The sequence below is a fragment of the Portunus trituberculatus genome, chromosome 7 (genome assembly GCF_017591435.1).
Source record: "Portunus trituberculatus isolate SZX2019 chromosome 7, ASM1759143v1, whole genome shotgun sequence".
NCBI lineage: Eukaryota > Metazoa > Arthropoda > Malacostraca > Decapoda > Portunidae > Portunus > Portunus trituberculatus.
This window is the reverse complement of record NC_059261.1, coordinates 1,419,737-1,445,685: the sequence shown is the minus strand read 5'-3', so window position 1 is coordinate 1,445,685 and position 25,949 is coordinate 1,419,737. Positions and strand designations below refer to the sequence as shown.

At 40.4% G+C, this 25,949-nt stretch overlaps 1 protein-coding gene across 1 annotated transcript in view; it reads right to left on the bottom strand.

Annotated features, from left to right (window-relative positions):
• LOC123519276 overlaps nt 1-3,915 on the bottom strand; it is a 31,119-nt gene extending 27,204 nt beyond the window's left edge. Inside the window, exon 1 of the mRNA XM_045280414.1 lies at nt 2,485-3,915. Within this exon, the coding sequence (XP_045136349.1) occupies nt 2,695-3,915 (1,221 nt within the window). The 3' untranslated portion in view covers nt 2,485-2,694. The remainder of the gene's footprint in view (nt 1-2,484) is intronic.
• Nucleotides 3,916-25,949: the final 22,034 nt, after the last annotated feature.

Here is a 25,949-nt window from a genome sequence, read left to right as displayed (position 1 = left end):
TTAGTGATGAAATAATTGAAGCTGGTATTGCAAGAGGGGGATAACCCTCAAAAATGGTGAAATTGAGTTACGGGTGGCAACGTGCTCACAAAGGGTGTCAAAAGGTCCTAAGCACGTCGGCCATACCAAAATCGATAATTTGGTGGGTGTTCTGAAGGCCTAAAGTCGAGTGAAACTCACACAAAAAAAATCGAGACTAACATTGGAAATGAGTGCAAGCTGGGGATAACCCCAGTGGCGCGCGAGCCAATCAACTGCGAGCGTCTTGCTACGCCCCCACGCTCGGCCAATCACAACCTCTGTTTACTTGCAGGGGGGGACCACGTGCGGAAAACAACACGGCTTTTAATCCTGCCTGATCTTTCTCCACAGACCCACACCATTGTGCCTTGCTTACGCATAAAAGATTGTTCCTGATAATGAACTTAACTGTCTCAAGCCAGTGTAAAGGATGAGAGTCAATCAAAATGATCATACCATTTTTTTCACAAATTTTTCAGGTTAATAGTACTCAACTTTTATTTAAAAAAATACTTTTTATTATGTAATGCAGTCAGGTAACATAGTCTTTGTAACATACTACTCGTTTTATCATAAAGTAACGTAATTTCATTGATAACTCATAAATTCTTGGAAAATAGGTGCTGGAGGTAGTGAAACATCTTTTTTCACAAGAAAATTTTTTTTGGATTACAAAAATTTCTTGGATTTTTTTTGGTATTGTCATTATACATTACATCATAAGACCCTAAAAACACACAAAAAAAACTAACCTACCCTGGGTAACTTTTTTGGCTAGTAACTGTAGGTATAGTTTTTTTTTTTTTTTTTTTTTTTTTTTTTTTAGGAGGTGGAGATGAAAATAAGGTGACAAAACAGAACTCTTCGAGACCTTTATTTTGATGTATGATCATAGCATAGTATGCCCTTCCTACCATGCGTAACAAGTGGCTAACTTTAAAGCGTATTTTCTCGAAAGTAGAGTCATGAGGGTTATCCCCCTCTTGCAATACCAGCCTCAATTTATGCACAATAAGTTTATTGTGGTTTTATTTGGGGGACAGCCTTAGTGTGTCCTACACAAGCCCTCAGATGTGCGGTGTTCCGCAAGTTTTCTCGAAGTCCAGCAAGCTGCGGCGAGCCACGAAGGTCTATCATACTTGGAAATGAGCAGTACACTGACTTGCATTTTTTATAGCTGGGGTTTGTGGGTAACTGCTGAATAGGATTCTTATTATGGCTATAGTTCTTTTGTCCAATAATGTGCCACCATCTTTTAACACCACGAGCTGCGCCAATGGGAATTTGCTATAGGTATTTGTAGGCGGGGAACAGCTGGGCAGACAGGTGCACAGAGATATCTGTGTGTGCAGTTCAGCCATGGCCACCTGTGACATTACTTGTAAAGTTTGCGAATTTGATTACTGGGAAATCATCGCTCCTACTGTCCCCATGAAGGACAGTGAACTAAACAATAATCAAGAAGAGGATAACCAACAGGCAGGACCTTCATCCTCTCATTAAGGTATTGTGAGGAGGAGTATTGGTAGAGATAGAGCATATTGTGTCAAGCTATAAGAGAACTGATGTGGGGGGAAGCAGCCCCAAAGCAAAGAAACGGTAGGTTAGGTTTATGTTAGGGTTAGGTTAGTGTTGTAAGGGGGGATGCAGGGGGGATGCCTGGCTGGGATATGTTAGGTTAGGTTAGGTTTATGTTAGGGTTAGGTTAGTGTTCTAGGGGGTGTGGGGTGCAGGCCCCTGCTAGAAAATGTTAGGTTAGGTTTACTTTAGGGTTAGGTTAGTGTCTTAGAGGGAGGGGTGCAGCCCCCGCCAAGAATACGCTAGGGTAGGTTTATGTTAGGGTTAGGTTAGTGTCCTAGATGGGGAAGGTTATGTTACGTAAAACTTCCCTACATTAGGGGATATTTTCCTAGATTTGGAGAAATTTCCCTAGAATTAAGAAAATATCCTTAGATTTAGGGGAAATACTTGAAATAGATAGGAAAATTCCTTAGATTTTTCAAAAGGCCATACATCAATCATATATGTCTCCCCAACCCCGTAAAATCCACGATTCCCCACAGGCCCCCAAGTTTGTTGGGACTGGGGAGGGATGACATAAGGAATATATAAGGTGCTATTGGTAAGATTTACCCCAAAAAATAATAAAAAATATATAGAAAATAAAATAACAACGAAAAATGACACAAAATACAAGCAAGAACAAGTGTGAGGCGCGAGTCCTTCCGTGTTACAACCCAAGCAAGCCTCAGTCACGCCCAAAGGTTGCACGTTTCACTAGTTGTGAGGTGAACGTCCCGCTAATTGTACACCGTCACGGCCTGGACAGCTGAGGGGCACACCGCTCCACACCTCAACAACACCCAAACCCTTGGGGAAAAAAAAAAAGAGAAAACAGAAGAAACAAAAAAATTAACTTGCTACACTTGAAACAGCAATAGCCAGGGAGTCTTCACTACTCACCCCATCATTTCTGTTATCTCCGTTATTTCTCGCTGTATCTCCTCCTCTACTGGAGACGCTGCACCTGGTGACCTCAATTTTGCCTCCAGAGGCTAGCAAGGTCACCAGTAGCCGGGAAAAGGGTAAAAATGTGGTGTAAATAAGGGACACCCACCACTCAACACCAGTTATTTCTTCTTCGTGTTGAGGGCCGTGAAGATCCGCTGGATCCTATGAGCCCTGGAGGAGGCCCGTGATGTTATCACAGGGGTGACAGCTGATCAGTCTTTTTGAGGAAGGCACAGGTGAGGCGGATGACAGTGGGTTGCCGTGACGGGTGAACGCCTGCTGCCGCCAGCAGGGTGGGCAGGTCGAATGTTGCCACGTCCAGGGCAAGGAGTCGGGAACGTAGCACAACACGGTGAGAGTGAAAGCGTGGGCAGTGGAGAAGGAAGTGTTCGATGGTTTCGGGTACAGTCCTGCACCATGGGCAGTATGGGTCAGGGGACAGGTGCAGGTGACCAGACCAGTGAGTCTGGTGTGGCCCAGGCGTAGACGGGTGAGGGCGACGTCTAGTGCACGGGACTGCTGTCGCATCCAGGGTTGTGGGGAGGAATTACACCTATACTGGCCCAGAGAAGTGGTGAGGAGAGCAGTGTTGAGGGAGGTGTCCCAGGTGAAGTGACATTTTCTGGAGATAATGCGCTTGGCGGTGGCGAGAGGGAGAGGGAGCGGAGTGATGTTTACCTCCGACAAGCCCATCTTGGCCGCAGCATCGGCAACCTCGTTTCCTCGGATGCCTGAGTGGGATGGAACCCACTGTAGGGTTACCCCCCAACCCATAGTGGGAAGCTGTAGCAGCGTCCGCTGGATGGAGTGAACGAGGAAGGTGGATGAGGTTGGATGGCGGGATTGAAGGAGGTGCAGGGAGGAGAGGGAGTCAGTATAAATAACTGCTGAGCCTGTAGAGGAGAGTGTGGTGAGGTGGTTGAGGGCTTGCTGAAGGGCATAGAGTTCCGCTGTCAGGACATCGGTGTCTGGTGGGAGCCTCCACGTCGTGCAGGTAGAGGATGCAGGTAAATAGATGGCTGCAGCTGTGGAAGAGGGTGAAGGGGAGTGGGAGCCATCAGTATATATTCTGAGGTGGTGGTGGTATAAGGTTCTGTCCAGCTGTAGAAAGAGGGTGGGAGCTAGGACACCAGCAGAACCATGAGTGGGAGGGAGGCCAGGAAGGTGCAGGTTGATCTTGTCTGAGATGTCCAGCCAGGGTGGTAGTGGTGAGTGTGGGCTGATGGGTTGTGGAGGTGGTGGAGGCAAGTCTAGGATGGCATGAGCTAGGAGAGCTCTCACAAACAGTGGTTGCCTGGCACCAGGAAACCATACAGGTGAGTGCTGATCCACTCCAGAGGTGGTGTATAGAGTGATGAGAGGATGTGAGGGAGGTAGGCTCATGATGCGGTGGTATTGGTGGCAAAGGGCTTGTCTCCTGTAGGCACTTAAGGGGAGAATCACCAGTTATTTGTTGGAAAATGCGGGTAGGAGAGAGGTCGACGAGCCTAAATATTTTGTATTTTCATTATTTTAATTTTTTCTATTTGATTGATTGATTTATTTTATTGTTGCATTTTCTTTTCTTCTTTTGCTTGTTTTACTTGAAATAGACGAGGGCATTTCATGTAAACGGCTAAAAAAGAAAAAAAAATAGAAATGGTAGTTAAAAAGAAATTATTACATCAACAATGGGAGTTAGGAGCTAGGTAGAAGTGGGAAAATGTGTTCTTCTCATTATTTCTTATTTTCTTACTTCTTTGTTTATTTTACTTGAAATAGACGAGTAATAAAAGGTAACAATTAAACACACGATTAGAAATGCTAGATAAAACGAAGAAAAGAAAACATTACATTGTCTATTCTTTTCTTTTTTCCGTCCCTGTCTTAATACAGTTTAGTGCCACCCAACTCAGTCCCCTGGAGCTTGTTTATAGAATAAAGCCATGCAGATAATCTTGGGATGCCCCAGGACTGCACGGATTAAAGTCCTCAGAGCTGAGGACTGTACCTGCCGAGTATTATGTGTAGGGTACAGGAAATTACTTGTCGCACAGTTAGTCGGATGCTATGCACGGGTTCTGACTCTCTAAAGGGCTCATTGACCCCCCTGTATCATGATCCTCGCACTCCTACAACACCATACCTCAGGAAGATCTTGGGAGTACTAAAGGTGTATCCGAGGCCTGCCTGTTTTAACGTTGTTATGTCACTGCTACAACACGCCTCGGGACTCGAACACTGTCCTCCACGACAGCTCGTCCAGTTTCTGCTACCTGTAGTGTATATACCGCTCGTCCCGTCTCTGCTATATATATATATATATATATATATATATATATATATATATATATATATATATATATATATATATAAATCACAGTCTACGAACATCGCTAGTTTATTTCTCCATCTGTGTCCTGGCTAGTGAGTGAACACTACACTTGGTGAGCCCGAAGTGTAGCCTTGACGCGTGATGGAGCAGTGCAGTGCTTTCAGTGACATATTGCGTGTGCCGACCTTAATCTATCACCGTGTCAGTGTTGATATTCAATCTCTACATCAGCCCAAGAGGGACTGGCTGGCTCCCTCATGTGCTGCAGGACATGTTCATGATTAAATTATCCAAGTACCCACACGTTCAGGCTATTCATGTTTATTGTGATGGGTCATGCAGTCAATGGCAGCAGGTCTGGATGTGGGTTGTTCATCCGTTACTACATCTCTGCCAGTCTCTACACCGACACTGAGGTTTCCAGGCGGCTCCCTGCACACAAGTCTTCCACTAGAGCAGAACTGGAGGCGCTCCATATAGTGGCGCCTCTCCATAAGAATGTATATTTCTTTTTTGACAGTCAGGCTGCACTGTATATTTCTTTTTTGACAGTCAGGCTGCACTGTATGCCCTTCAACCCACCTCCCCCATGGACTGTGATCTAGTTAATAAGTGTGTTGATCTCATCCACGCCCTAGAAGGTGTTGGTGCCACGGTCCATTTCACCTGGATACCCTCTCATGTGGGTATCCGGGTAAATGAAAAAGCAGACCACCTTGCTCAGTGTGCCCTACAAGATGACACATTGGACCCTGGCACTGAGTGCACTCTGGGTTATGTTAAGAGTAGCATTAAGAACTTCGTACATAGTAGCATTAGTGATCAGTTGGAGCTTTGAATTGCCATAGCGGCAGTAGCACTATAGTCTTCACTATGCACGTGTCTCCCAGAGCTGTGCTTACACCTACGGGAGACATACTGCATCACACGACAGGGTGGCAATGAGGCTCAGATTAGGCTACAAATACTTTTAGAAAGTCAGTGCTTCTCCTGGTGTGTGTTGTGGGCTGTACCAAGGGGACAGACACACTCTGCGTCACTATATCATGGAATGTCCTCTCATTGCTAAATTTAGACCACAAGGTCAACATGACTTGTATAGCCTCATTGACCATCTCCTAGACCCAACCACTCTCAGGGATATACTCAGGGAATATCCTCAGTTTGCCCCCAGACTGTAGGATGTTTATGCAATAAGGTGTCCAATATCTGTATTTATTTATTGAAGTACTTGTATTCTTATGTATACTGTATTTATGTATTTTTGATACTTTAAACTTAAGTCTTTGCCCAGGGGGGAAGTGGCAAGGCCCATCCTCCTCCTTTGTTGTATTCATTTATTAATTCAACAATAAATGTATCAATGAATTGTTACGTTCACCGGTTAAACTGGTAAGATTGGCATCGGGGAGCCGGTGAACAATAACAATAAAAAAAACACTGCAGGTTCAACTGGTGAGGAAATGCAAATGGGGGTCACTTTAAAAAGCTATTTTAATAACCCATAATGAAATTGACACATATATAACAAGAAACATGAAACACAGATATCAGGAAAATGACATACACATATACATATAACACAGTAATAAATACAACAATAAAGAACCCAACTTAATACCTAACAATAATCCTAATCCTATATAGAGGCAATGTGGAAAACACGGACGAGGGGAAGTGATACTTATGCGGTGTCGCAGTGGTGAAATGCCGGGTGATGGTTGATCCCACGGTATACCCAAGAGGCGTTGTGTTCACTGGTTGAGGCTTGGATCTCAACTCCCAATCCAGAAAGCCAAGAGCTGGCTCAACACTTTCGGTTGAGTCGAAAGGGGCCGCGTGAATCCAACTTCGGGACAGTAGCAGGGCTTCATGAAACGGTGACGTGGAGGGTTCATGAAACGGTGGCGTGGAAGGTTCACGAGACGGTGACGTGGAAGGGGAGGCGGAGAGGTGGCGAACGAGGTAACAAGCGGAGGAGGTGATGGTAGTAATGTATGTTACGGGCGGGCCGTAACATTTCCTCCCCCCCTAAGACCTCCGTAATGGGCTCATGAAGGAGGTGAGACGGGAGATCTTGATAAGGCGTCGGCGATGATGATGTCCACCCCCTTGATATGGTCACTTGTAGATGGAAGGGGCGGGAGTGATCCGGCGTCCAGACCACTGGTTCCGAGGAGAGAAACGCCTTGAGGTGTTGGAAGGCTTGGTCACAGGTCGGGGTCCAGTGGAAGGGGACGGAAGTGCTGATAAGGTCCGTCAGGGGGGCACAGGACCAGACTCCTTCCCTACCAGACATACAGGTACAGTGCGAGACAAGTCGTCCTCTGGTTCTCTGGAGTGGTAAGGTTTCATTAGATTAATATGAACTAGTTGGGAATCCTTACGACGGTCAGGAGTGTGGACCACATAAATTAATGGACTTAGTTTTTGAGCCACAACATAAGGTCCCATGAACTTACTGTGAAGAGCATTGCCTGGAGTGGGGAGAAAAAGTAAAACCTTGTCTCCTGGTTTGAAATTTCTCATGACAGATTTGGGAAGAGAATTCTGTTGCATTTTAGTTTGAGAAAGTTTGATTTAGCAAAAGATCTGACTTCACTGATTTTATTCTTAAGGTTACTGATGTAGAGAGACACACTGGGGCTTGAAGGAGTATTTTGAGTAAACCATTGATCCTTTAATATTTTGAGAGGCCCCCTGATCTGTCTACCATAGAGTAATTCAAAAGGGGAGTAACCTAAAGAATCTTGAGGAGATTCTCTTAAAGCGAAGAGAAGGAAAGAAATACTTTCATCCCAGTCTCCTTGATGCTCCAAGCAATACTTCTTCATCATGGATTTTAATGTTTGGTGAAACCGCTCCAGACAGCCTTGGGATTGGGGTGGTAAGCCGAGGAGGTTACATGGTCGATGTTTAGCTCATTCACTATCTGTTGGAAAAAATTGCTAGTGAAATTGCTACCCTTGTCAGACTGAATTTGTTTTGGAATTCCTACCGAGGTGAAAAAATGTATTAGATGTTTTACAATGGTCTTTGATGTGATGTTCTTAAGAGGGAATGCTTCAGGGTACCTGGTAGTGGGATCCATGAGGGTTAACAAATACTGATTCCCTCGTTTGGTTTTGGGTAAGGGCCCTACGCAGTCTAGAATGATCTTTTCGAAGGGCTCCGTCTGAACTGGAATAGGCGTCAGAGGAGCTGGCACAAGGCGTTCGTTAGGCTTACCCACAATTTGACATATGTGACATGTTTCTACATAGTGTGACACATCCTTTTTCATTCCTGGCCAAAAAAAATGTTGAAGAGCCTTCTTGTAGGTTTTTTGGATGCCTAGATGACCTGACAATCCATCATGAGCTATTTATATAATGGCTGGTCTTACAGACAAGGGGATGACAACTTGATGTGTTTCTGACCAGGTGTCTAGTTGTTTCAGTTCAGGAGGTCTGTAGGCACGCATCAGGACTCCTTCCTGATAATAAAAACAAGGCAATTTAGACATATCCTTTGTCTCACTGGCCACATGTCTGATCTTAGCCAAAGTGAGATCCTGTTCCTGAGCATTAATCAAATTCTCCTTTGAAATGATATTATACAAGTTGTCAGTAGAGGCAATCATTGGTGGAGGAGGTGGTGAAAGGGCAGGGGGACTTGGACTGAGACCTGGTGACTGCACACACTGGGAAGAAGTGAAGGGATGTTTCATCCAGGGTCTTAGTGGGACTTTCTGTTAAGGGAGAATCAAGAACAAGTAAGTTTGGAACAGCCAAGTTACCCGCAAGATCATTACCCAGTACAAGATGTACCCCCCGGTACTGGCAGTTCACCAGGTTTAATGGCTACCTCAACCTCTCCTGAAATGAAAGGGCACTGTAAGCTAATATTAGCCAAGGGATAGGAGAGCTGTGATTCGAGACCTGTAAGGATCACCTTCTCCCCAGTGAAAGCCTGTTTGATGTTAGGGATGACATCTTCCCTTAAGATGGATTGGGCAGCACCTGTATCACGCAGAACCTGGATATTTATTGCCTTGTCTTTACCATCAGTCAGGGACACTTTACCTTGATACATGTACGAGTCATAAAGTTCTAGAGGAGAGTTGACAGGGTTAGCTAGGGCCACTGGTTTCTTGTTCTCAAATGTTTTAAGTTTTGGGGGCACAAAAGAAAGTTGACGTCGAGAAGCCTTGCAATTTGGGTGTCTACATTTTTGGATCGTGTGTCCTGGCTTCTTACAGTATGTACACCAGGGGGAATTATATGCATTTGGCGAGAATCCGGTCGGCTTACCACCCGCGCCCCCAAAACCTTCCCCAAAGGAGGACCTAACATTAGATAGTGAACCACGACCTCTACTACCCAGGGATCCCATCAACAAAGCAAACGCATCAGCCACTTTAGCGGCAGACATAAGATCACTCTCTCCCGTTCTTCCACATGCCTCAGAATATTAAAGGTAACTTGTTCTTCCATTCTTCCAGGACCATTAGATTGAGCAACTCCGAAAAGGTGGTAATGTTAAGGGCGGCTAACCATTTCTTAAATTGTCTTAGTTTCTCACTAGCGAATTCAACATAGGTGTGAGACTCTGGTTTCACATACTTTCGAAACTGCTGTCTGTATCCATCAGAAGTGATAGAGTAGGCGTCTAGAATGTTACCTTTGATCTCTTCATATTCTACCTCATCACTAAGGCCGTTGTATACCCTATAAGCTTTTCCTACTAGCTTAGGGACAAGGAGAGACACCCACTGATCCTTGGGCCATTTATTCCTATTAGCAATGCTCTCAAAAGCGTGAAATGACCCGTCAACATCAGATTCATCAAAAGGGGCAACTAGCGGAGCAGCTGTAGCAGGATTAAAGCTTGCTAACTGTTTCTTTATATCTATTTCTTCCCCTCTAAACTTAGCGTCATTTCGTAGAGTTAACTCCTGAAGTTCTAACTCTTTCTCCTGCCTTCTAAGTTGTAACTGAAATTCTCTCTCTATCTTTTTTCTGCCTGTAGTTGCATTTCTTTTGCTTCTTTTTCTGCCTGTAGTTGCATTTGTTTTTCATGCATCCGGTATTCTAGTTTAAGCTTCTCAATTTCCCATTGACTTATCCTACTCTTATACTGTTCTTCCTGGGGACTGTGTATTATAGTCCTTGTAGAGGCTGACATGGGAGTTAACTCTTCTATGGCATTTCCTAGCAACTTACCTTCTTGCACTAGATGTTCAACAACTACATTCTTAATGACCTCTTTAGTCATCTGAGACGTGATGGGAACATCAAAATGTTTAGCGATGGTCTTCCATTGGTCCTTTTTGATATTAGCACCTTTAAGTTTTTCCAGAGAAGGGTCGGCACAAAAATCTTCAACGTTAAACTGAGCGGAAGCCATATTAAATAGATGTTAAACCACAACAAAAAAAAAAAAAAGCGAATTACTTAAGTGAGGAACTTGGCAGAGTGATAATAAAGGCAACCTTGGAAATTACCTAGATTATACTTATGAGTACAATCACTAATGAGGGGTAAACTAGAGAGTTACGGCATTAAGAGGGATCCGGATTACTCTAGTTACGAGACTTGAGAGTGAGGAGCGAATTGTACTGAGACTTGTTATTGATAAGGAGGCGGATTAGTCTGAGAGACTAGTTAAAATGGCCGATTCTAACTAGCGAGAAAAATGATCCGCGAAGTGAGGGGATTGAGGGTTCGCATGAACATATGATGATCCCAACACTTGGATAACACTTATTACACACCTGCCTATGTGCAAAAATAGAGATAAGTGCTATCGGTGAACACGCCTTTCTACCTGGTTTCCTGCTCTACCACTGCTATGCGATACCAATGAAAGTCACGAAGCACGTTTAACCCAAAAGGAGCCACTTGATCGCACAAAGGTAAATTTAAACCACACGCAGAGTAAGTCACAGAAAAAAACATCAGAGTCACAACACCACAGAAACACAAGCAATCACAGAAAAAAAATCACTGGAAAAATGGAACACTGAACATGGGTTATAATGGTCCTGTCACGGTCGCCAATTGTTACGTTCACCGGTTAAACTGGTAAGATTGGCATCGGAGAGCCGGTGAACAATAACAATAAAAAAAACACTGCAGGTTCAACTGGTGAGGAAATGCAAATGGGGGTCACTTTAAAAAGCTATTTTAATAACCCATAATGAAATTGACACATATATAACAAGAAACATGAAACACAGATATATAACATGAAACACAGGAAAATGACATACACATATACATATAACACAGTAATAAATACAACAATAAAGAACCCAACTTAATACCTAACAATAATCCTAATCCTATATAGAGGCAATGTGGAAAACACGGACGAGGGGAAGTGATACTTATGCGGTGTCGCAGTGGTGAAATGCTGGGTGATGGTTGATCCCACGGTATACCCAAGAGGCGTTGTGTTCACTGGTTGAGGCTTGGATCTCAACTCCCAATCCAGAAAGCCAAGAGCTGGCTCAACACTTTCGGTTGAGTCGAAAGGGGCCGCGTGAATCCAACTTCGGGACAGTAGCGGGGCTTCATGAAACGGTGACGTGGAGGGTTCATGAAATGGTGGCGTGGAAGGTTCACGAGACGGTGACGTGGAAGGGGAGGCGGAGAGGTGGCGAACGAGGTAACAAGCGGAGGAGGTGATGGTAGTAATGTATGTTACGGGCGGGCCGTAACACAATCAATCATCATCTTTTTTCTCTTTTGAGTTGAAATAGACGAGGGAAAAAGGAAGTTATAATAAAACACACGATTAGAAATACTATCCAAAAGGAAAAAAAAAGTAAATATCACATGACAAAAACAAGTTATAGGTAGGTACAGGAGGGAGGGAGGAGGAGGAAGGAAGAAAGGAAGGAAGGTGCAAATGAACTGGTAGTATCATTATCAAGGCTTTCCTTCTCTCTTATATTATTTTGACGCGGCAATATACGAAATGAATACCTTCAAATAAGTCTAAATTGTTAGTACTGATTCTTTTTATCCTAGCTTCACACATGTGTGTATATATATATATATATATATATATATATATATATATATATATATATATATATATATATATATATATATATATATATTGTCGGCTAAATATTATAATATATCACATTCTGCACACTGTTCCGTGGTAGTGCCACACATTCTTCTTTTCTTATATTTTTACCTAAGCCATTTTTTATTATGTACCAAGGAGGTTACATTGGAGAAGGTGGCAGGCGCCTATCCCGCTATACAAAAAACGTGAAGCCATGTGGCCGGAACTTATGAGGGTGTGGGCGGAGCTTACGATTGCAATTTACTCCCAAAATACTGGCCTCTCCTGAGTTAATTAGTAATAGGAAATTGCCACTTTCTTCTTCATTACTAGAGAAAAGCTAATAAAAAACGGATGATTTAACTTATGCGGACCACATTAATCATAGTTTCCTAAATATGTCATGTAGACCCATTAATAACGGTGTTAATGCAATATAGTCACAATATTGAAAGAAATACAGCTGGCCATTTCCATGAAAAATTACGGCAAAAACATTACTTTTTCTCTTTTATTGTATGGCAAGGAACAAATAGTGAAGTAAAATTTCAGTTATTTCCAATACCCAGTGACACGAAATTACACATCATTCTAAATAAAAGCTAGAGAGAGAGAGAGAGAGAGTTTATTTGGCATGCATGTGTTAAGTAATTGCTATACCAAGAAAAATCTGCCTTCATTTAAATGCTCATGTATATGTACATGTTTACATCTACATGCACATGTATATTTACATGTGTACATGACCTTGTTCAGTCAGACGTTTACCCCAGAGACAGCTTCCCACTTCTCAACCAAGTCCACCAAAGCTGGAAAACACTGTATTATCTCATTTGTATGTACAATTTACGGTCTAATCTTCGTGCCACGGTATGCCACGACTATTACGAGTCACATAAGATCACATATATGGCAGGCAGCCCTGAAATATGGACATGAAACAGGAAATAAGGAGCATAACTCGGGCGTTCTCATGTATTTTCAACGGGCGGTCGGTAATCATGTTTTGGGTGTAAGGTGGGACCGTGGGGGTAGGGGCAGTAGTGGACCAATAGTGCACTCCCTTCACTTGTGTGACATCATGGCGCCTTCCCTTATTCAACCTCCTTGATATATACATTCTAATGATAAAGAAAAAAAATAATAATGATAGTAATAACAACAACAACAACAATAATAATTAATGTTCATTACTACTCTCAAAAGTTTCGCATCATCCGCAAACAAATTTATGTAGGTACACAAGCTCTCTTGTATAGCGTTGACATATACTTGGAATATAATTGGTGCCAGCACCGAACCCTGTGGCACTCCATTGATAACTGTGTTCCAGCTTGATAGGGTGTCTCTTATCATTGTCCTCATCTCCATATCTGTTAAGCAGTCTGTCATCCACTTTAAGATATTTCCCTGTATTCCTCCGATTTGTTCTATTTTCCATAGGAGTCTTCTATGAGGCACTCTGTCGAAAGCCTTCTTAATATCTAAATACAGTGTGTCAACCCATCCATCTCACCCTTATACTTCATCTATTACTCTTGTATAAAAGGTTAGTAAATTTGTTATGAATAATCTTCCTTTCCTGAAACTAAATTGGGAGTTATTAATTACTTCATTTTCCTCCAGATATTCTAATATTTTTTTAATAACAATTTGACAGATCTTTCTACAACACTAGTTAGTGACACTGGCTTATAATATAGGGACTCGGTCTTTTTGTTCTCCTTTTTAAATCGGGATTATATTTGCTCCCTTAGTACCTTCCTTTCCTAATATTAGAGAGCTGTTGATCACATTCCAAATTGGTTCCACCAATTGTTCTCTACATTCTCTCAGTGTCCATCCTGACACTCCATCTCCCCCCATTGCGTTTTTTACATCCACCTTTTCCAGTAATTCTCTAGTTTTCTGTTTTTGCACCACTTTTGGTTGCTTGGCTCTATTAACTCTCCCTCTTACTTAAATGCTAATTTAAAGCTCCCGTTCATAAGTTCAATAATTTCTTCTGTTGTTTCATATATCCTATTTCCCTTAATTAACTTATTGATGGTCTCTCTGTCTTTTTTCCATTTATATACTTATAAAAAAGCTTGGGTTCCTTTTCACATCTCTTCACTATATCCTTTTCAGAAATTTCCCTCCTCCTCCCTTCTTATAATACACTCGTTACGTGTCTCTTTATGTTGCGTCCTATTTACTTCATTTCTTTGCCTTCTTAATTTTTCCCAAGCTGCATCCTTACTTTTATATTTTTGATACTTAACCCTAAGTCTTTGTCCAGTGGATGGGTGGCAAGGTCCATCCTCCTCCTTTGTTGTATTTCATTATTGATGCAACAATAAATGTATCAATAAATGTACTTATTTTCGTGCCCCCGCTCTTGGATCTTCCAAGGTTTCTATCATCTGACTTAGATTCAACAGTCACTCTCGAACTAAATTCATCTGTACTGTCTATTTCTCCCCTAACTCCTCTGACTCTAGTAAATTTTTTGACTATTTAACTTCCAAAGTGGAGCACATTCTGTCCCTCTAACCTTCCATAGAGATCTCCATCCTTGGAGATTTCAATGTTCACCACCAGTTTTAGCTTTCTTCTCCCTTCAATGACCATCCTGGTGAACTAGACTTCAACTTTGCTATCCTCCATGACCGAGAGCAATTGGTGCAACACCCTACTCGTATTCCTGCCTCGTCGTGGAGATACGCACAACGTTCTTGACATCTTCCTTACCTCTAATCCTTCTGCTTATGCTGTCACCGTGTATTCTCCGTTGGTATCCTCTGATCACAATCTCATTTCTTTATCTTGTCCTGTTTCTCTAATCGTTCCCCAGGATTCCCCTGAGCGGATATGCTTTTTGCCTCTGCCAGTTGGGGGACCTGAGGAGGTATTATGATGATTTTCCCTGGAATGATTACTGCTTCCGTGTCAGACACCTATCTCTGTGTGCTGAACGCATAACAGAGGTGATAGTGTTTGGCATGGAGGCGTACATTCCTCATTCTTTTTCTCAACCTAAATCTTCTAAACCTTGGTTTAACACAGCCTGTTCTCGTGTTATACATGACAGTTTATTGTTTGATAATTAAATACCCTTCCCACTAGGAAGCCATTTTTTAATGTCTGGTGCGGTGTTGTCACAGTATGACTGAAGCCTTACAGTACGTGGCCTGGCATCAAGAGGTGAGGTGCGTCATTTAGCCCTCTACATAAATTGATGAGGCATAAATTGATGAGGATTAGAATCAGAAATTTTAAGAAGAGAAGACAACAAGAAAACAACAATCAAAACCTATCACTGGGAAACAGCTGGACCTTGAATCCTTGCCTCCTATTTACCCTCAGTCACGCGTGTTATCTTCCAATCCTAGGCCCTCACCTCTCCCTATGTCTCACTGCACACTTCTCCACCATCTCTCTATATCATAAGACTACTAAGATCTTTACAAACACCTTTTTCTCATTATCTTCCTCATCATAAATGTAGATCACATAACTCTCTCAATAATACAATTACAAATGATTACTTTGAGACAGAGGTATAAAGCTGGACCTGACGAGTAATAAATACTTTATTGTATCATTATCTCATTTTTACACAGTAAACTCAGAAAGTGTTCAATACAATAGGAAAACAGCAGATTGCTGTGACGCTGCTGATGGCACCTTCCCAACCTCACTTACGCGTGAATAATACTTTTTAGAGAATCATGTGTGAAAATTTCATATCAATCAGATTAATACAAATAGCAAAACAAGGACCAAATTATGAAAAACCTTTAGGAGCAAGTATCTCAAAAATGTTTTTTTACAAATCAAAAATTTTTCACAAAACTCGGTATAAACTCTGGTGAACTTTCGTTTGGTATCACTTTAAACTACAACTAAAATGCAATTTTTAGTTGAAATTAGGTTTTCATAATGTCAATAGAAAACGAAATACAGGAGTGGAAAAAAAAAATCTGGAAAAAAAAAAAATGGGCGGGCAGTTCAGCTCTGCCTTTAGTCTCTGGGTCGGTCAGCGTCCGTCTTATCACGAAATCCGAGTTATCGGGCGCCGAGTTAGTTATCGAGGTTCAACAGTACCAAAATATTTCCATAATACTCATGTATTTGTATATAAACTAAAGGATTTGCAGTTTATTGATACTGTCTATTTTTGTTAATACCGAAGAATGTCATGAACAACACTGATCATAGAATTACTTAACAATTTGTCTTAAAATAGCAAATATTGAGATGCAAACATCTTTAAACAGCATTTTGTTGAATTACCCTCCACAACACAAAAGCACTAAGGCACTGCACTGAGGCACTAAAGGGTTCACACGTCAATAATTACTTCAAATACCAATATCTGAAAGCATGATTTTGCTGGCTTTGCCCTTCCTATATTAGGCACCTAAATGATATTTCATGGTTTTCATGGGTTTTAAGGGGACACATAAAGGTCTTGGAATGCAATACTATTTTTTTTTTTTTATTAATTATCAAGTTCATTACGTGATCATTCACTTTATGATTGGATTTTCGGGAACCAAATATGATTGTACATCGAGAAATACCTATATATATATATATATATATATATATATATATATATATATATATATATATATATATATATATATATATATATATATATATATATATATATATATATGTGTGTGTGTGTGTGTGTGTGTGTGTGTGTGTGTGTGTGTGTAATGTAAGAGGAAGAACCGGCCAAGGGCAACGAAAAATGATAAAAAAAAACAAAAAGGCCCACTGAGGTGCCGGTTCCTAAGAAGTGAAAAGGAAAGGGGACTCATTGGCTGGTATAGAAGTCACGTGTAGAAAGGTGCATGTAATTATGTGTGAAGGAAGAGAGTTGTCTTTAGAGGGTAGGCTGTGACTGCCCCCTTGTGTTGTGAGACACAAAGGAAAAAATGTCCAGTGAAGTCACAGCTGGCTTTAATGGTAAGTTCACAGCATCCCCTGAACCAGTGCTATTACACCTCACTGGGAGTAATTATAATTTCAGCAGGTGTGGCAGGTGTCTAATATATATATATATATATATATATATATATATATATATATATATATATATATATATATATATATATATATATATATATATACAGTGGTGCCTCACGATAATGAACACTGAGAAGGTGAGGGATTGTCTACTAATGCGACTTGTCCGTTACTGTGAGCGGCTTTTCTGTGAGACCCTTAAACACCCTTAAACACATTATTATTTAAGAAGTGTACTGTAATAATAATTTGTTTTACCAAGAATAGATGAATTAAAACTATAGCTTCCCTTTTAGTGCAATGGTCAATTCCCATGTGGTCCAGTGGCATCTTTAAAAAAAACATTTAATGACTGCCTGAAGGACATTGCTGAGGTGACAAAGATGTGGAGGAAGACAATGGATCATCAAAGTCAGAGTAGACTACCTCCACACTATTACCACCTCCCAACATATCACGGGGTTGCCTTCTTCCTCTAACGCCGCTCCTCCTCCAAACGATCTTTCCCTGTTTTTCATTCTTTTTTTTTTTAATACCATGTGGGGTTTTCACGGGAATTTATGGGCTAAAGGTGATACCTTTTAGGGTACCTCCTATCTTAAAGCCCACCCGCTAGGAAACCGTTGCCCCGAGTGAGGAAGCCCAACCTACACTCAGACCGTGGACAGGATTTGAACCCGTGCGCTTGGAGATCCCTAGAATCCCAAAGCACGCATGATTCCACTGTACCACGTATCTATCTATCTATCTATCTCTCTATCTATTTATCTATCTATTTATCTATCTAACTATAGATAGATAGATATCCAAAAGGCAAGACTGCATAAGGTGCGGGCCTATGAGGTATCGCACTCGTCAGTGTAGCACTTCCCTGCTAAATTGTCATGTTTAGGATAGGAGAACACTTTTCTATAGAGAATCACCTCGACGGTGATGTGGAACAAAAAGTAGGAGAATTTCGGAAGTAATTTCGGAAACACACTAATTTATATAGAAAACAGAGGGAGAGAATGAAAAACAGAGAAAGATGGTTAGGAGGAGGAGTGGCGTTATATATATATATATATATATATATATATATATATATATATATATATATATATATATATATATATATATATATATATATAGAGAGAGAGAGAGAGAGAGAGAGAGAGAGAGAGAGAGAGAGAGAGAGAGAGAGAGAGAGAGAGCTATGCAGACGTCCACAGAATCACCAGAGCGGGAGATATCAGGGAGCCAGCCACCAGTCCCACACCAACCATGGCAACCATGATCGCTCCACCCATTTCCAGCTCATCGTCATTCACCAACCTGTTGGAGAGAGAGAGAGAGAGAGAGAGAGAGAGAGAGAGAGAGAGAGAATGATCCCTTGATAACTAATATTTAACAGTACATGTTGTTTTATATATATATATATATATATATATATATATATATATATATATATATATATATATATATATATATATATATATATATATACCCTCGAAAGTCGCTGAAAAAATGTCATAAATGTAATAAAAATTCACACTATGTGATGGTGGAGAAGCCTGATATAGTGTGTTTGACTGAGACAAAATTACATGAAAAAACAGAGGTAAATTTGGATAATAGATATAATATATGGAGAAAGGATAGAGAGGGTAAAGGTGGAGGAGGAGTTATGATTATGACGAAGAAAGAGATAAATGTGGATAAGGTTTGGTATGGGAAGAACAATGCAGAAGTGATAAGCATAAGGTTAAAAAGTGATGGAAAAGAATTAATAATCATGGTGACCTATGTACCTCCTAAAACAAATTCTTGGACATTAAGGGAATACGACAATATGATCAAGGATACTTTACAGAGTTTGGAAAGTGTATTATCTGGAAAAAGAAAGATGATACTAGTAGGAGATTTTAATTGTAAGGAGGTGGATTGGGAAAATCTATTAAGTGGTGTTGGAGAGGAGGCATGGGGAGAGAGATTTCTTAATCTAATGATGGAAAATATGATGGAACAGAGGGTGAAGGAAAATACTAGATATAGAGGAGATGATGAACCGGCTAGACTGGATTTGGTGTTAACACGAGAAGTGTACCTATGTGGGGATATACAATATAAATGTCCATTGGGGAAGAGTGATCATGTGGTTATGGAAATGCAGATGGCAATAACACAGCGAAGGAGAGATGAGACATACAGGAGTGGTAGATTGAATTATAGAAAGATGGACACAGAAAATTTGAAAAATTATTTTAGAACATTAGATTGGGAGGAGATGTTACAAATCAGAGAAGTGCAAAAAAATATGAGATTTTTATGAAATATTATAAAGGAGTTATGAAATTTGTACCAAAGTATAAACCGAGAGAGGAAGGAAGAAAGGATTGGTTTAATGCAACTTGTGTTAAGGCTAAAGAAAAGAGAGATGTGGCTTGGAAAAGATGGAAAAAGAACAGGAATATACTAAATAAGGAGAATTATAGAGTGGCGAGAAATGAGTATGTGAGGGTAAGGAGGGAGGAAGAAAGAAAATTTGAAAAAGATATTGTAGACAAAAGGAACATCCAAAATTGTTTTACAAGTTTATAAATGGTAAACCTAAAAATAGAGAGTCCATTGAAAGGTTAAAAGGAGAGCAAGGGATAGTAGATGACCCTAAGAATATCGCGGAATTGCTAAATAATAGGTTTCAACAAGTATTTACTAAAGAAACAATGTTTGTAAAGCCTCAGAATGTAGAAAGAAATGTGCACATGGATGACATTAAGATACCTAAAAAGGAGTTATATAAAATGTTGGAGGAACTTAAAGATGATAAAGCGATGGGACCAGATGAAGTTTCAGGCAAATTATTGAAGGAATGTAGAGAAGAATTGATAGATCCATTATATGATATTATAAGGTGCTCATTAGAAACCGGGGAAGTACCGGTAGAGTGGAAAAGAGCTGAAGTGGTGCCCATTTATAAGGGAGGCAGTAAGGAAGAGCCTCTTAACTATAGACCTGTGTCTTTAACAAGTGTGGTCGGTAAGATTTGTGAGAGGATGATAAAGAAATATTGGATACGGTTCCTGGAGGATCATAAGTTATTATCGGATCATCAATTTGGCTTTGGGAAAGGGAGGTCATGTGTAACAAATCTACTGAGCTTTTATTCGAGAGTGGTTGACAAAATACAAGAGAGAGAGGATGGATGGACTGTGTATATTTGGATTTAAAAAAAGCTTTTGACAAGGTAGGAGGAGGTAGTAGACACCTACCGAAACAATAACTTACTCCCAGTGAGATCTAATAGCACTAGTTCAGGAGGTGCTGTGAACCTTCCATTAAAGCTATTTGTGATCTCGGTGAATGTTTCCCTTTGTGTCTCACAACTCAAGGGGGTAGTCACAGCCTACCCTCTAAAGACAGCTCTCCTTCTTCACACAAAACTACATGCACTTACCACACATACACCCTTCACTCCAAATCAAAATTTAAAAGAAAAATGGGACCCAAAATAAACAACGCCTCGTAGTCCTCCTCTGGGGAGGGGACCAAAAATGTCCCCAGGTCGGACACCTCTCCTGTTGAAGACCATAAATGCCTTGACACCTCCCTCAACTTTTTCTACATTAACTTCAGCAACATTCGCGGTCTTAGATCTAATTTTCAATCTGTAAAACACCACCTCTCCTCTACTAAACCTCATCTTCTTTTCCTTACCAAAACATAGCTGTCTGAGGCAACTGACAGTAGCCCTTTCTCTGTTCCCTACTACTTTTTCTATCCTCATTTTTGTTCTAAAGCTGGATGCTGCGTCTTGCCCTGCTCTCGTGCCCACGCTCTTGAACCTCAGTTCTGAGTTTGCCACAATCTGGCTTTGATTCAAAATTCAATTTCTAACTAAATTCATCTATGCTGTATATCTCTCACCTAACTCCTCTTTGACTGCATTAAAACAACCAGCTATCACCGGCAACTCAGCCCATAGCGAACACCACAATTACTGTACATTAGTGTGTTGATCCCATGGAGATGTAATGGGAAGAAGCATGAAGTCATGAACATACAATTGATTTGCTGTTGCCCTTACCTTATTACACCCAAAACATTAGTAGATGAGCATTGAAAGCACACAGAAACACCTGGGTACCACTCTTATCATATCTGTGATCTAAACGACTCTAAATAATAGTGACATGCCATGATAAGGCGAATTAGTTAACAAATATCTAAGCTGTCGGAAGGACTTGGGTGGACTTGACACGTAAATGTACACGAGCGAATAGATAAAGAAAAAAAAAAAAAAAAAAAAAGATCAGGTATAAATAACCTAAAGGTTGATTTTTCTTGGTAAACTATCAATTAACCCAAACTGATCTCAATGAAAATGATTACATGTTTGCATATTGCTTATTGATTATATGCTAAATTTCTCTCTCTCTCTCTCTCTCTCTCTCTCTCTCTCTCTCTCTCTCTCTCTCTCTCTCTCTCTCTTTCTCTCTCTTCTACCATGTGATATTAGATTTCAGAGTTCCTATTCGGAATTTTGTTATATTTCATGTTGCTGTACACTTATAAGAGATCCAATCACTGAAATTGTCATGCAATAACGAATAAACAATCTCCTTGCTATAATTTCTCTTAGAAAAACGTCTGGCGTATTTCTTTCAATATTGACAATAGATCTACATAACATATTTAGGAAATTATAATGTATTTTGATGAACTCAAATCATCAATCCTTTCCTATCTTTCATTTAGGATACAAAAAAGAAGTGATAAATTCCTATTGCTCAACAAAGAAGATTGCAATGTTTTGGGGTGCATTCGCTGAACGTAAGTCCTTCCCATGGACTCCATAAGCTGCACCCACTGGCTTCACTTGTCTTGATGAGAGCACAGCAAGAGACTATCTCCTGCATTCAAACCTCCTTGAGCGTGACCATCTTTCTGAGCCTCTGGATAGAATACTTTCCTTGATATAGCTAACAATGTTTTCAATAATGAAATAATAATATTTAATATCTTCTACGCATACCATTCCCCTAAGCAAATCCATTTTATTGAAAACACTCCTGCAGCTCATATAGGGAATACTTTAACTATTCTACAATTGTTGTCCTAACGTCTTTTCTATTCTTTACAAATTTCCTACGTTTTCATCCTCATAGTCCTATTTCTCCATCCTAATTAACAAAAAAAGATTCTTGTGCTCGAGTGTTCCAGTCAAAACATAGCCACTGTGACAGGATAAATGGAACTTAACCTTGGTTTATGATGAGACAGATTTGCCATATGAAGCATCAGTATCTTACAATGAACTGCAACAATATGTATCATTAAAATAGCCCTTGACATCCACTCAGCACTAACTCTGCTCCTCAACAAGACAATACATACCATGGGAATCTTTCTCTAATCCTTTTCATAATCTGAACATCTCTAAGCTCCGAAAGAAAACTCCTGTTTCAATGAAAATCATTCTCTTCTGTTAAGAAAAAGTCTGGTCTCATCTTTGTCCAGCACATGTCCAGCAACCTTGCTTATGCCTGTCGCACCCCTGCAGAGCACTTCATTCCTAGTCCTGATTGTCTGCAAGCACTAACACTTTTTTTCCCGGGATAATCTGATGTGCATAGGTAATCTATTTTAGACAACAAAGTACAAAGTACTTGCTCAGTACTGTGTTAGTGGAATATAATGTGATTAGATTGCTGAAACTACTACTACTACTACTGAAACTACTGATTCGGCAAAAAAAAAGAAAATTTTTTTACTTACGTTTGGTAATGGATGAAGGTGAGGGTAATGATGTAACCGTTGGATATGGAGAAGAGGATGTTGATGACGATGTAGTAAGCGTCGTTATAAAAGACAGTCGGAAAACTTTTTTCCTCACCATGACAAAGCATCAACAGAGGCACGAAGATAATCCTGGCAACTCCAAGCAGATGCAATGCCCATCCCTTCGGTCCTGGCTGGTGGCAAGAGATGTTATAAAGAAGTCAGGAGGTACAAAAAGTGTCATGTATTACTAATAGCAATATTATTACTATCATAATTATTACTATCATTATCATTATTACGATTAATAGTAGTAGTAGTTGTTGTAGTAGTAGTAGTAGTAGTATTTTTACTTACTAGTCAAGGAATAAAAGAAGTGTTATGTATTACGTACTTATTAATAGTAGTAGCAGAAGTAGTAGTAATAACAATATTTTTGACTACCACAACTACAACAACTAGTACTTATACTACTATACTATCATTATTATTGTTATTAATATTTTGACAGTAGATACCTGCCAAAATGATAATTCATCCCACTGGATCAGGAGGTACTCTGAACTGTGATCTCACTGAACATTTCACAGTCTGCCCTCTAAGGACAACTTTTTTTCATTAGAAACAATATGTATTTCATAACACACACACACACACACACACGGCCCGGTAGCTCAGTGGTTAGAGCGCTGGCGTCACAAGCCAGATGACCGGGGTTCGATTCCCCGGCCGGGTGGAGATATTTGGGTGTCTCTCCTTTCACGTGTAGCCCCTGTTCACCTAGCAGTGAGTAGGTACGGGATGTAAATCGAGGAGTTGTGACCTTGTTGTCCCGGTGTGTGGTGTGTGCCTGGTCTCAGACCTATCCCAAGATCGGAAATAATGAGCTCTGAGCTCGTTCCGTAGGGTAACGTCTGGCTGTCTCGTCAGAGACTGCAGCAGATCAAACAGTGAATTACACACACACACACACGGACGGAGCGGAGCCGTCGAACAGGACGCACGCATCTGAGCAGCTCGCAGAGATTACTACAAAAGGACTTTGACTCAGGCCTAGACGTATGTACAGGAGTAGAGGGGGACATAGGTTCTCCTATCTCCAAATGAAATAAGTGTTAGATCACATATAGCTAAGGAATGAATAACGAGAGAGAGATGGAGCCAAGTAGCGCTGCCAGGCACATGGCGGAATCAAAACATACGCCGAGTGAAAACCAACGCTTTATAGAAACCCCTCTTGGTTTAAGGAAACTGTCTGATGATACTAAGGATAAGGATTTCTCAGGTTTCCGTGATGAACGAAGTAATATGAGAAGGCTTCTTAATGTAGAAAGAGAATTAAAATATATGAAGAAGGTGATGTCCAGTCTCATGGACAAATAAGACCGACTGCAAACGGAAAACACAGCTCTGAAATTAAGAGTAGCTGAATGTGAGAAGGTCAGTGCAATAAACCAGGAATTAAAAGAGGAGATTCTGGAAATAAGGAAGCAAAATGACGCTCTAAAAACCACATGCCAGAATTATGAAAGCTCTTTAAAGAAATTGCAGGATAAAGTGCAGGACGGGATTACAGACAGGGCAGAAGGTGGTCTAGGTGATAACAAATTGAAAGAACTAAGAAATGAATGGAAACAGGAGCAAGAAGAAGAAAAAAAGTCAAATTTTCAGAAGTGGTAAGGAGACAAATTCAAGAGAACACAAAAGTCGCTTGAATAGAAGTTATCAAGGAAAAGGAAAATATGGTGCGGGATGCAGTGGACAAGAAAAAAAGCTTCGTGATTTATGGGATGAGGGAAAAGAAAAACCCAAATAAATTCACAAAAGAAGGTAAAGAAAGGGAAACGGCCAAAACGGTTATCAAACGAGTACAAGACAGCACACAAGAATTTTTGACCAGGAGGTGGAGGAAGTGATTAGGCTGGGAAGGTACATTGAAGGGGGGTAAGCGACCAATGAAGGTGAATATGAGATCTCAAGTGGCTGTGGAAGAAATTTTGGCTAGAAAAGGGAAGCTAGCTGATGATGTTGATCACAAGGAAATATGGATAAAAAGAGATATGAACTTAGAGAAAGGGGAAAAGGAGAAAGTGCTAAGAAGTGAAGCTAAGAAAAAAAAAAACAAGAAAATGACAGAAATAGAGAAGAAGAATTTTTACTGGAGGGTTCTGGATATGAGAGTAAAGAAGTGGTACCTAAGGAAAAAGAGGAGGTTGAGGAGGCAATAAATTAAGAGTGACTTACACTAACATAGATGGTTTGTTATCAAGCATATTGGAAGTTCGGGATTATTTGAAAGAGAAAAAGCCGGATGTAATGTGCATTGTTGAAACAAAACTGAAAAAAGAGATCCATGTCAACTTTAAAGAGGAGGAAGATATAATACCTGAGGATAAAGGGGAGGAGGAGTGCTAATATAATGGTTCGTGATAATATATGTGTGGAGGATGTGCAATATGGTGAGGACAAAGTGGAAGTAATGGGAGTAACAATCAGAACAGAAGATTTGAAGAAAAGAAAAATTATAGTTACATATGTTCCACCAAAGACTAATACATGGGGATCAGAAGAGCATAAAGATATGCAAAGAGAGGTGATAAAGTGCCTAGATAACATGATAAGAAGAGATAGAAGAATACTCTTAGTTGGAGACTTTTACTGTAAAAAAATAAACTGGAGAGAGATGGAAGTAATGGATAATGCTGGGCAGTGGAGTGAGAAAGTGTTACAGTTGACTGTGGTTAATACAATGGACCAGTGGGTGGAGGAGTCAACAAGGTACAGGGGGGTAAGAAGAACCATCGTTGCTTGACCTAGTATTCACAAAGAAACCAGAGTCCCCTCCAATCATGCAATACCTTAGTCCAATGGGGAAAAGTGATCATGTGATATTAGAGGTACAAATGCAGGAGGATCATGATATAAGTTGCAGAGAGGACTATAAAAGAGAGAGATTAAATTATGCAAGAACGGATTTTGAAAAATTAAGGAGTTATTTTGCTGATATTGAGTGGAGTAATATTATGTGCAGGAAGACTGTACAAGAGAAATATGACATATTCTTACAGGAATACAATGAAGGAGTAAAAAGTTTGTTCCTGTTTATAGAGTTCAGAAAAAATACATGCATGGTACAATGCTAGATGCATACAAGCAAAAAAGGCAAAGGGTAAAGTGTGGAAGAAACTCTTAAAGCAGGGAAATGACTAGAATAGTCGGCAGTACAAAGATACCAGAGATGAATATATTAGAGTAAGGA